This window comes from Plectropomus leopardus, chromosome 1 (genome assembly GCF_008729295.1).
Source record: "Plectropomus leopardus isolate mb chromosome 1, YSFRI_Pleo_2.0, whole genome shotgun sequence".
NCBI lineage: Eukaryota > Metazoa > Chordata > Actinopteri > Perciformes > Serranidae > Plectropomus > Plectropomus leopardus.
The window spans coordinates 760,743-773,741 of record NC_056463.1 but is presented as its reverse complement, the minus strand read 5'-3'; the positions used below and the strand labels follow the sequence as shown (position 1 = coordinate 773,741).

Sequence of the window (12,999 nt, the reverse complement as noted above, 5' to 3'; positions counted from 1 at the left end):
TTGCAAAAGTTCAACTAAGACGATGGTTTGTTGTAAAGAAAAACTGAGGACGAGCAGATTTTGTGTAATTCTTCTCTCCGATCCTGCCAAAATATCATTCATCGCAGAGTTCAGAGATAACTCATGAGCTGTTACACGGTTCTTGCATGAGAAATGTGCAACTTTTGTTGCGTTTTGACCTTTTGTTCACACGATGTAACAGCCAAAATTGTGGGATGTACCTTTAAGACATATGGTGTTACTAAGTTATGTCACTAGGTGGCGCCTTGTCTGTCCTGGAAATTAGTTGAGCAGCGCTCTCACCATGTACGCACGCCTGTAACCGAGCTCCTGCCGTCCTTTAGCCTCTCAGCTGAACCGTAATGTCGCTATGTGCGCATGCATGATGAAAAGTAGCCGTACAACCGGACTTTGTAAGGTCGACGTGTGGTTTTGTAATAAATAACGAACATCGTGGAAACCCCAGATACGTGTGGCAGTACGCTTTTGGCTAACTTTACTGCCTCCAACGCTCCAGGCCCAAACGGTTACAACGACAACAAAGTTTTGGGGGCAACTGGGCAGAAATATCCCACAAACTGGAGAAAAAAAAAAAAAAAAAAATGGTGACAAGAAAATGAAAAAAATAGAGAAAAATTACCAGAATATTATATTTACGATTCTCTTAATTATGTGTTTAAAATATTGTTACAGGAACAAAGTAAGTAATATTTTTTGGCACTTTCTCAAGGTTTATTTTTTCCCTATTTTCCAGTAATTTTCTTGTATGTCTGATTAATTTCTTGCTAATTGTTGGGCCATTTCTTAATCAGTTGCTCGCCGCTCTCTGGTGGGTTTTTTTTGTTTTTTTTTTTTAAGAAAGCAAGCCACTTTGTTCAGGTGTCAAAGGGTCAAGTGGATGTGTCCTTGACCTGAGAGTCCCGCTCTGTATTAGCTCAGGTGAGATACTTAATTATGCAGCTTCTGAGTTGTGGTCAAAGTGCGCGTTGCATGGCAACCGGACTGATGTAACAGCACTCGCGGCCTTGGACTTGTTGCTCCTCCCGCCGCCGCTTTGTGTTTGAAAAGATAAAAGCATCTCGTCAGCTGAGACGAAGGCCTTGAGTCCCGTCGTTTCACCCCGAGCTTCACAGCATAATTATCTATTGTTGTAGGAGCCTGAGGTTGATTGTATTTATTCGGCGCCTCGGTGATAGTGAAGCTCCCTCTTTTCTTTTCTGTCTCTTTGTCCTCTCTCTCTCTGTACGGCAGCTCGGCCCATCTGCTAGCTGCACATGAATTTTTTATGTTTTTGCCCCCGAGCCGTGCAGTGTCAACACAACATTGCTTCTTGGTGGAAAAACCGGGAACTTTCGTTCGCCTTTCTGTGCTTTAAGTCTCCTCCGAGTTAAAGTTTAAACTCCGGGTGCTGCCGGTGTTTAATTACTGCGAGGCACACAAACGCATCACAAGCTCTTTGTATGTTTCTGTAAAGCGCAGCTGGTTTTTCTCTTTAAACCTGCGTCTGTGTCGATGTAATGTTTGCAGACTGCAGCGAGGAGACGCCTCGCAGCTCCGCGGGGACGTTATTCGCAGCCCTGCGGCCATTTTATGCTAATTAAGATTCAAACGCAGGCGAAGCTCGCGCTGTTGAACCGCTGTTGCATCAGAGCTGCAAACACCTGCACGCACTGTAAAACCTGACAGGCTGATTTCACTTTTACTGCCTTGAAAAATGTAATTGATAAAACTATCAATCTTAATTTATGTTGACTTTAAATGTATTGTTACCTTTACCGAAACTTTAGTTAAACGAACTTAACTTTGTGAAGTTTTTGCAACTTAGAAATGACAAGTTTAATTATATCTATATTTCCAAATTTTAGGTAAACAAAATCTTAGGTAAAAAAAATACTATCTATTCTGCCGGTTATAATCAGTCATATTTGCATTTAATTAAACATGTTAATAAAACAGAACTCGCAGATCTCCTAAATTTAAGTTAAGTCAAACTAACTGAGTTAACAGAAGTTGTTCACACTTAGAAAGAACAAGGTGATTTCACCTGTCATTTTTAAGTTGCAACAACTTCACATATCTAAGAAAGTTCTGCTGAATTTTAAATAATCTCAACTGGTCTCCAAGATTATTTTGAGTAAGATCAACTTCAGATTTTACAGTGTAGGTTTACTTAAACCTTAGTTGTGTTTACTTCATTTTGTGAAGTTGTTGCAACTTAAAAAAGACTATTTAAATGTATTTGTACTTTATGATAGCAAATCATCATATAAGTTTTGATATGATAATTAAATTATAAGTTTTTAAGTAAACAGAGTTAGTCGGACTTAACTGAACGCAACTTTTGAGTTAAGTCAAACTAACTAGGTTTGATTAAGTGGCTATCACTTACAAAAAGTTAATTTGTTATTTTGAGTCATCTTAACAAATGAAGTAAATACAACAGAATTTTAAGGAAACCTTACAAATAGATAAAGGAAGCATAATGAAAGAATAGTTCGATTTACTTTCCCTTTCAGGGAAATCAGTTTTCTAGATTTTTTTTTGTAAAATCGACTTGTCAGATAAACATTTTAACATTATATCTAATCGTTAAATTTACTTCAAATTAAGCAGTATTCACCTAATTTTGTGAAGTTGTTGTAACTTAAAACTTACATGTTTAAACCAAGTTTATTGCGTTATTTATCTTTATTCAACTGGTCGGTCATATTTGTATTTTATGAAACACGTTATTAAAACAGAACTCGCAGATCTCCGAACTTCTTCACTGGCAAAATCCTCTTTGCGATGATCAATTTAAGTCTGTTTACTGAAACTGCTAACACTTAAAAAAACACAAGGTCACTCCGCTTGTCATTTTTAAGTTGCAACAACTTTACAAAGTTAAGTAAATGCAGCTAAAAATTTTTCTGATTTTAGCAAGTTTCTTGGATTTTAGGAAATTTCTTGGATTTTAAGAAAGTTTCTGGAATTTTAGGACATTTCTCAGGTTTCCAGGATTTTTTCCACATTTCGTTCCTCTTCGTCATGATCAAGTTAAGTCAGATCAACTTGGTTTACTGAAGCTACTAAAAACAATTAAATTTTCTAATTAAAGTTGCAACAACTTCACAAAAATTAAGTGGATACAGCTACATTTTAAACAGCTGGATATAAAGTAAACATTAAATGAGATTTATAGTTACATTTACTTTCCTTTTTCAAGGCAGTTTCCAAGATTATTTTAAATAAGATCAACATATCAGGTTTTACAGTGCACACAGCATCCGAGTGAAACAATCATCTTCCCTCGGCTGGTTTCAACTAGAACTGAAAGTGATTATTTAATTAATACATGAGCGGTTGAATAATAAATCAATACGCAGGCTGTATGGCAAGCCCTTTAATGTCGGTATGACAGCACAGTGGAAAACAGGATTGAAACTGTGTGCACACACGTTTGTGTTCGTCAAACACACATACAGCAGGGGAAAAGGTATTCAACTTTTTTTTTTCAGTAAACATATTTTCAATGCAGCTGTTCACATTAAATTTACACCAGACACAGATATTAACCCCTTGAAACCAAGCAAATTGGTTTGATTTCTGTCAAAAACAAAAGACAAAGAGCAACTTAACAAGACATGGACCAGGAAAATAGCAAGTAATTAGTAAAAAGTTACTGGAAAATTACCAACAAATAAACAAAAAAAGTAAAAAAAACCAAAAATAAATAAATAAATAAGAAAATGGTTTAAAAAAAAAAGGGCAAAGTGTTTTTTAAAAATACACAAATTCTTTTTTTCCTGTAACATAATTTTAAATATATATCACCCTGATGTTTGTTCACGTGTTTGTTATTATGATAAGTTCGGTTTTAATGAGTTATTCGATTATACAAAAAGAGGCTTTCCTGCCATGATTGACAGCTGTGACGGCCAATCAGTGCTCTCGCATTTAATGGGGCTGCTTGCGATTGGTTGGACGGGTGTTTTGGTGGGAACTCCGCAGATAAAGCTACTGCACAGTCTCCAGCTCCGAATGACGTCACCAGGGCATGATGGCAAACCTGTATCTCGCATATTTTAGCCTCACTAAAGGGGTAAGTGGGGGCACATCGTCCATCTTTGTAAACAGTCTATGAGCCACCGCACGCAGCCCGTTTTTTTTCAGATGCGCTTCCAAAGAGTTTTTTGAGCGGTCACATATGATGTGATGCGTCTCTGTGTTATTGCCCTAACATGATAAAATGATGAAGTTCTGACATTTTATATCCAAAAGGTCATGGGTCATGACAACGGCAGCGCATGTAGATGCAACAGCCGGTTGCTCCTCTTTTTTGCTACATTTTGCTAAGTTTTTCTAGTTGTGTGGGGTTTGGACTGAATGCAGCAGACCTCGAGAGGATCTCCACCAACAGCATACGCCGAGCGGCCAGTCAGACCAGAGAGGAGAAACGAAATGGAAAGAAAAAGAGAGGGAGGAGAGCCGGCATCAGGGCGAGGCTGACCCGACTTGGACCTTGAGCTGCTCCTCCACCAAGCCTTCTTCTGGCTAATGTCCGCTCACAGGAGAGTAAAGTGAATGAGATGTGATTGAGGCTCACTCAGCAAATCAGAGACTCTGATCACATCTTCACAGAGACATGGTTAACCCCTAACATCCCAGATCAAGCTGTTGCGCTGGATGGGCCGACCTTCAGTAATGAGCAATAAATCTACCTTCTACCTTGTCAACTGTGACATCAAAATGTTCTGCAAAAGACTTTTCTGTCCGTTGCTCAGCATCATATCTCAGAAACTGAAGGGGAGAAATTCGGTCAGATTCTGAACTGGCGACTCTGATCTGTAAACTTTGCTGATTTTAGAGATCGTCTGTGTGTGAAGCGTCCGTGTTTTCACTCATTTGGAAGGAAACTGCAACTGTAACTTGACTGGTGCACCGATGCAAACAACCATGAGGTGATCATTCTGATCTTTATGGTTTGTGGTGTTTTGATTTCTTTATTTGTGTAGTTTTATTGAGTTAATATCGATGTCTGGTGTAAATTTCATATGAATATCTGCATTAGAAACATGTTTACCGAAAATAAAGAGGAAAATGTTGAATACTTGTTCCTCCCACTGTACATTCACTTGTTATGTCCGTTTGTGAGTCTGGAATAAAATCTTCTTGAAGGCCCTCCTGAAGTCTCGGTTGAAGATGGTGTAGATGATGGGGTTCAGGCAGCTGTTGCAGTATCCGATCCAGAAGAACAGGTTGAAGAGCGTGTCGGGGATCGTGCAGTTCTCTCTGCAGACGGCCTGCAGGCTGTAGGTGAAGAAGAACGGGAACCAGCAGAGGACGAAAACCCCCATCACCACCGCCAGGACGAACGTGAAGCGCTTCTCCCTCATCTGAGCCACTTTGTTCTTGGACAGGGACATCTGCCGGCTGCGGAGCGGCAGCGGCGACGGCAGCAGGAAGTGGTGGGAGCAGTTCTCGGAGGACGCCCACGATATGGAGGCGCAGGACGGAGGAGGAAGAGGAGGCTTCAACCTGTTAGACTGTCCCTCTGCATCCTCCGTTTTCACGCTCCCGCCGGCTCTCCTGGGGAAGCGGAGCGAAAACGAGGAGGTTGTTTTTACGGCGGCGTCGCACGTTCGCTCCTCCAAGTCGATGTCGTCCAGCTCTCCTCTGCGGCTGCTGTTGCTGTCCATGTTGGAGGAGCTGTGGCGGTTGGCGGGCCGCGGGCTCTCCAGCTCGTACTGGGAGATACCGCAGCCGGCTCCCTTTCTCTGGCCAGTCCTGGTGGTGCCCGCGAAGCACGTCTCGGACTGCGACGGCTGCCGCTCCAGCACGTTCTTCGCCACAAACACGGTGGACGCTCGCTGCTTGGCGACGCGGTAGATCTTACAGTACACGAGTATCATGATGACGCCCGGCGCGAAGAACGACACGAGGCAGGAGGACAAAATGTACCACGTCTGATTGTTCAGGAGACACTCCTGCCTCTGCGTGTCGCCCTCCTCCTCCGTCCCCAAATCCTCGTCCTTGTGCGACATGAGGAGCGGCGGCGAGGAGATGACGATGGAAATGAGCCACACGATGCTGATCATCACTTTAATCCGTTTTGGCGTCCGTTTGCGGTTGTAGCTGACGGCTTTAGTGACCGACCAGTAGCGGTCGAGGCTGATGGCGCAGAGGTGGACGATGGACGAGGTGCAGAAGAGGACGTCCAGAGCCAGGTAGAAGGAGCACCAGGTGGACCCAAAGTACCAGTAGCCCATCACCTGGAGGGACGACAAGCCAATTAAGATATGTTAATTCAAGCGCCAGAGACGACCCGCAGAGGAGAGCGGCCCTGAGCGAGGCGCCAAAAGGATTATTTTTCCTGAAAATAACAACTCAGTCGATATCTCATTACCGCCACGTCGGCGTCAACTGTTTTTAGTTTGCAGAGAAAGCTCTCAGCGTGTTTGCCCCCGTGGTTTCACATCAGCCCTCTGCAATATTATTTAAGCCGACAGTCTTTCCACAGCTGAGAGAGACTGTAAAATATCCATCACGCTCCTCCACAGCATGCACTCCGCTGTCCAAATCAACTCGGTTTAAAGCGAAAACTCTCAGATTTACCTCTTCATGTGTTTCCTCTCTGGCAGCTGATAAAAGAGTAAATATTGGAGGTTTTCAGCTGCAGTGCAGCGTGTGAAAGATGCTGCGCCGGCCTTTCTGCTGGGTTTTATTCTCCGTTTGTGTTTGTGTGAAATGAGGCTCTGCTGAGATGGAACCATCGGAATAATTGTCTTTGGTTCTCCTGAGAACATCTGAGTTTTGATTAAATCTCAGACGGTAATCGAAAATTCGGATCAGTAAATCTTCACTCATAAAGCAGAGCGGTAAAGAGACGTTCTTACGGAGTCCGAATGTTCCCGCAGAGCAGAAACACGTCTGCACTGACAGGAGGCCAGGGGCCAGACGCAGCGGCCGTTAGGATTTTAGGATATTTGTAGATTTTTCTGACATTTTTTTAGGACTTTTACTTTTTTAGCACATTTTTAGGATTTTAGCACATTTTTGGGAATTAAAAACATTTGTAGGACTTTAGCACATTTCTTGTATTTAAGCACATTTGGGGGATTTTAGGATACTTTTAGGAACTTGGGACATTTCTAGGAATTAAACACATTTCAAGAACTTAAGCATGTTTCTCTGATTTAAAAACATTTTTGGACTCTTAGTTTCTTAGCACATTTTAGGACATTTGGACATTTTTAGGATTTTAGGACATTTATTGAATTTAGGACATTTCAAGGATTTTAAGACATTTTTTAGCATGTATTTAGGACTTTAGGACATCTTTGGGAGTTTTTTAGCACATTTTTAGGACATTTTTAGGAATGTTTAGCAGGTTTCTACGATTTAAAGGCATTTCTTGGCTTTTAGGACACTTTTATGAATTTTGGAAATTTCAAGGATTTTAGCATGTTTCTAGGATTTATGGACCGTTTTAGGACTTTTAGTTTCTTAGCACATTTTTAGGATTTTAGGACATTCTTATGAATTTAGGACGTATCGAGGATCTTCGCACGTTTTTAGGATTTAGGGACATGTTTTGTATTTTAGGGTTTTTCTAACATTTTAGGATGTTTCGAGGATAAAATAAATTTTCTTGGATTTTTGGACATTTCTAGTATCAAACATTTCTAGGATCTAGGAACATTTTTAGGATTTTAGGGCATTTTTAAGATTTTAGGACATTTTCAGTTTTCCTCATGTTCCTAGAACATCCTTAAACTTTGGACTTGTAGGTAACATTAGCCAATGTTGTGGGAACGTTCCCTGCCAGCCGGGAAAAAGCAGAACAATCTCTGGAATAAATGTCGGCATAAATGTCGGATTCCTGAAAACGGGAATTCTACATTTGCACTTTGTTATTTAACAAATATGTTGAAACTTAAAAAAGCTTTAAAAATAATTTAACGACACTGCGGTGCCGTTTGGTTACGTCTTGGCACTAAAACCACTTGGTGATGGTGAGGAAAAGATCGAGTTTTGGTGCAAAATATGTTTAGGAGGACAATCCCAGCAGGAAATCCAGTGATGTCTTGGTCAAAAATAACCATTTTTTGTGACGCGAAATGCTGCAGGAAACGCGGTGATGGGTCACCAAAAAATATCTGTTTTGCCACTGAAAACAGCAACCACTTGCTAAAAAACAACTGCTTTTGAAGCTTGTTTGTTGGTCTGCAGTTCAGCGGCGCCTGTTGTTGGTATGATACATATAAAACGTACAAATGTAAAGCATTCGTGGTTTGCAGAAACGTACAATTCCAACATTTTCCTCTGCAGAGAAAGATCTCGACTTGAAGGAGTTGAAAGAGGTGGAGCTGAGTGACGTCTCAACATTTTTGAGCACGATTTCAGCGATCGCACTCGTCTGTTGGACCAAAAGTTTGATCCAGACTGAAATGTTTCACCAACTATTGGATGGAAGATTTATTTTCTCTAGAACCACCATGAGGTTGATTTTTGATTTTTGATTTTTACTGAAAATGTTCGTCACCTCCTGGATTAATTGCCATGAAATTTATTAAATATTTTCGTTTTCCCCAGAGGATGTTTCCTGATGATTTTGGGCACCAGAAGGTTGAAGCTTTTGACTGAAATGTCTCGATAATTGATGGATGGATCTTCATGAAATTTGGTGCAGAGATTCTTTGTGAATTTTGGAGAACTTTTAACGTTTTGTCTTGCACTATCATGGGTCATGCAGACATATCCGAATGATTCTGGAGGTCCTCTGACACAAGAAGGTTTTTGCTTTTGATTGAAATTTCTCGACAACAGCTGGATGGATCTTTATGAAATCTGGTGTAGAAATTCTTTGTGAACTTTGAAGAGTTTTTACATTTTTGCCCAAAATATCTACAACTACTGGATGGAAAATCTGTCGTCCCAGAGGACGACTGTTTTCTTTAGCACCATCATGAGGTTTTTCCGGAGTGTTTTGACAACTCTGGGATGAATTTCTATAAAATTTAGTAAAGACATTCATGTTACCCTGAGGATGTATCCTAATGATTTTGGAGATCCTCTGACACCAGAAAGTTGATGCTTTTGACAGAAATGTTTCGATGATTGATGGATGAATTGCACTGAAATTCGGTGCAGAGATTCAGAAACCTTTGAGAACTTTAGCGATGCCTTTAACCTTTTGATTCGCTCGATCATTGAGTCCAAAATCTGTTTGTTTGTTTTTCTTGGCGATAACGTTACTGTTATTTCCACGTTCTGGCTGATGATCCAGCTGCATTTTCAGCTCTGTAACCTGTTGAGAAAAGATGTCCAGATACAGATTGTATGAGATGGATGAGAGTCCGTTTCCTCACCTCATTCGCCAAGGAGAAGGGGATGACCAGCGTCGCCACCAGTATGTCCGCCGATGCCAGAGACACCAGGAAGAGGTTCTGCGGCGGCCTCAGGGCTCGGCTGGTGAACACCGCCACCACGACCAGCACGTTACCCACCACGGTCCCCAGAATGATGACCGTGACCACCAGCACGATGAACACCGACGCCACCTGCGAGTGAGGAGGTAGAGGAGGAGACCTCGTGGAGGAGGAGGAGGAGAAGGAGGTGTGGTTCTCCAATGAAGAGTTTGGCGGCCAACTGGCCGGAATCGTGGCCGTGAATACATCCGATAAGTCCATCCTGGTTAAACGTCTTATGGTAGGATCCCCATGTTTTGTGTCAACTCCTGTGCGCTCGCCGCAGAGTGTCTTTGTGCCGTCCAGTGAGGAAATAACAGAAAAAATGAAGAAATGAATGAGAGAAACAAAGAGAGCAAAGCAAAGGAGAGAATCTGCCAGATGTCTCTTTGGTTACAGAAAAAAATAAAATCCTCACCGGCCACAAAATAATTTTAATCTCTATAAATAAAGAAATACTCGTGCATGTCTTAAACGCTCACAGCAGCGCTCAATATTTCATAACACTGTACCCAAAAGCAAACTGCCTCATCTGCCGCTGCAACACATCTGCCACCGAAAGAAGGATTTGCATGATTTAAGTTGGGACTCAAAGTCCGACCTGCTGAAATATCCAGAAATATCCACATGCTGCAATAAAGCGACAAGACTGGCCTACTTATTTCCAACAAGACGCAAAAAAATATATATATATAGAAAAGGAAAAAAATTGTAAAAGCACTCGTCTACATGCTGTAGTTGGAGCAAGGACAGAAACCCTGTTTGAAATGCATGAGACCCTCAGACTGCCGCACTCCGAAAGATGAGACGAAAAAAGAAAAGGGTGGAAAAGTGGAAAAGGAAAAACAAAAGAAAGAAGAGCGGAGAAGAGGAAGAGGATGTGATGGAAAAAAAGAAGACAAAAAGGGGTGAGAGAAAGAAAAAGAGAGGTCCTCACTTTCATGCGAGTCGTCGGCGTGCTGAGTGACTCTGCTGCTGCCGCTGCTGCCGTTCACCGATTCTCCACTGCTGAAAGAGAGGAGGAGGAGGAGGAGGAGGAGGAGGAGGAGGAGAGAGGGAGGCTAATAGAGAGATGAAAGGAAAGAGTAGGAGATGCAGAGAGAGAGGGAGAGAGGGAGAGAGGAAGATTTGAGAGGAAAGAGAAGGCCAGAGATAAGAGAGAGAGAAGAGGAGGAGGAGGAGGAGGAGGAGGAGGATGGAGGGAGAGATGATTAGACGAGAGAGGAGGACACAATGATGAAGAGTGGGAGGAAGAGGAAGGGAGAGAGAGGGGAGATACAGGGAGGAGAAGAGGATGGAGCAAAGATAGGGAGGAGAGGACAATAAAAAAAGATGGAAAGATGAAATGATAATATGAGAGAGTGGGAGTAAGAGATGGAGGAGAGATGAGAGTAAACAAAAAGAAAAAGAGGAGAGGACAAATGAGGAGATATAGGAGGAGAGAAGATAGAAGAGAAAACAGAAGATGGAGAGAAAAAGAGGAGAAGAAAGAGAAAGGAGAAAAGGTCAACAAAATGAAGAGAGGAGAGGAAAAAGAAACCATACAAGGAAAGGAAACAAGGTCAGAGGAGAGGAAAGAGAGGAGAAATGAAGGAGAGGAGGACATTATGAGAGAGAGAGGAAGAGAAAGAAAAGTGGAGAGATACAGGGACGACACGAGGAAAGACGAGAGTAAATAAAAGAAAAGGATAGAAAGAGGAGACGGGGTGAAAAAGGAGTCGGACCAGACAGATGGGAAGAAGAAGAAAAGGAGGAAAGGAGAGGAGGAGAAAAGATAAAAACAAAAAGAGGTTAAAAAAAGGATTCAAAAATGAGATAGAGGGGAAACACGAGGGAAAGAGAGAATAAATTAAAGGAAAAGTATAGAAAAAGGAGGGAGGGGTGAAGGAATGAGAGGATAGAAAAGAAAAAGGAGAGATGAGAGGAGGAAGAGAAAGTGGAAGAGGAGGAAAAGATTGAAAGCTAAACAAAACAAAAAGGCAAAAAGGAGAGGGGGAAGAGAGATAAAACGAAGGAGAGGAGAAAAAAGAAACCATGAGATGAGAGGAGAGGAGGACAAAAGAGAGGAGAGAAATGAAAAAAAAGGAAAGACGGGGAGAAGAAGAATGGGAGAGGGAAAAAAAGGAGGGAAAGGTAAACAAAACAGATAAAAAAGATGGACAGAAAGAGGAAAAGGAGATAAAAAAAGACACTACAAGAGGAGAGTAGGATAGAGAGACGTTAGAAGTCGTGATTTAATGAAAGTAAAGTTGCAATTTTACAAGATTTTATTAAACTGAAATTTCCAGCAAACTATAAATGCAGGATGTTTATTTCCATGATATAATATCATCTTTCTTGTAAAAATACAACTTAATTCTCGTAAAATTACAACTTTATTCTCATAATATTCTGAGTTTTTCCATAAAATTGCTTTTTTTCTTGTAAAATCACAACTTTCTTTTCTTTAAAAACTACGACTTTATTCTCATAACATTTTTCTGTCATAATAAACAGACTTAATTCGAAAGTCGAGAGCAAAGAAAAGGTAGAGAGGGGAGGACAAGAAAGGAAAGGAGGAGAGGAGAGGAACGAGGATGCAAGAGAAAATAAGAGGAGAGGAGGAAACAGAGAGGAGAGGAAACGAGGAAAATAAGACCCGAGGAGAATAAAAGAAGTCAGCGAAGAGGAGGAGAGGATTAGGCCAAGAGGAAGCGACAGAAAAGCTGTTAAAAGAGACAGAATCAACTTTAGAGCGATCAATCATCCTCCATTTATCGCGTGCGGAGCGCCTGAATGAGCTTTCATCGAATCAGCCTCTTGCGCTCCGAATTCAGCCGGCTGGCAGCGAGCTCACACTTCTGCTCACGCCGTGACGCTCACGCGCCGCTCGTATCGGCTTCAGAGGTGAAAGACCTCTGAAATCACGCAGCATAAAAAAAACACGCGTGACGTGAAGCCAGGCGAGGAGGGAGGGAGGGAGGGGTGGCGGTAATCCCATGATGCCGCAGCGCAGCTTGTGGCCTGCTGTAATGACGCTCGCCGCCGAGCTGATGAACATCAACACGCCTCCTCGGGGGGAGCGCTCACAGAGCGCGTTCGCAGCTGTTTGTTCAACCTAAAGAGCACTCGAGGCTTTGGGTCGGCGGGAATAACGAGCGCTCACACGTCAGCACCAGCTGAATTATGGGTTTTGTGACGTGACGATAATGAGAGGCTCAGTGACAGCGCGGATTCAATCAGCGACCCTCCGACCCTCCGCCAGAAACAACGATCAAAGGTCGCAGCCCGCATCTGTCAGCCGGCGGGAGGAGACGTAAACACGCCTCAGACACACTGAAACTGTCAGGAGGACGTCCACGTCCCGGTGGCCTGGTGTCCTCTTTCACCTGCACACCTGTCCCACTGCGAAGAGCTCGAGGAGGTTCAAAAGAGGAGTCACAGCGTCGTATCACAGTACGACGCATGCCCGAAAATTGGGTCCGTACGTTCAAAAGGCCAAACGGCTGGTGCACTAACACAGGACACCGTTTTCTAATTCACAATAAACTTAAAGTGAGTCACACTGGGA

The 12,999-nt window shown here is 42.3% G+C and overlaps 1 protein-coding gene across 2 annotated transcripts; it reads right to left on the bottom strand.

Annotated features, from left to right (window-relative positions):
• Positions 1-4,483: 4,483 nt before the first annotated feature.
• LOC121944545 (alpha-2Db adrenergic receptor-like) lies at positions 4,484-10,520 on the bottom strand. 2 transcript variants are annotated; one of them, XM_042488375.1, is made up of 3 exons: positions 10,387-10,520; positions 9,351-9,740; positions 4,484-6,251 (listed from the first exon to the last, which is right to left on the bottom strand). In XM_042488375.1, exons 1-3 carry the CDS (start codon positions 10,390-10,392, stop codon positions 5,118-5,120), a joined length of 1,530 nt encoding a protein of 509 aa, XP_042344309.1. In that variant the 5' UTR covers positions 10,393-10,520; the 3' UTR covers positions 4,484-5,117. The 2 variants fall into 2 exon arrangements, with proteins under 2 accessions (XP_042344309.1, XP_042344317.1); XM_042488383.1 differs by lacking the exon at positions 10,387-10,520 and having other exon boundaries at positions 9,351-9,819.
• Positions 10,521-12,999: the final 2,479 nt, after the last annotated feature.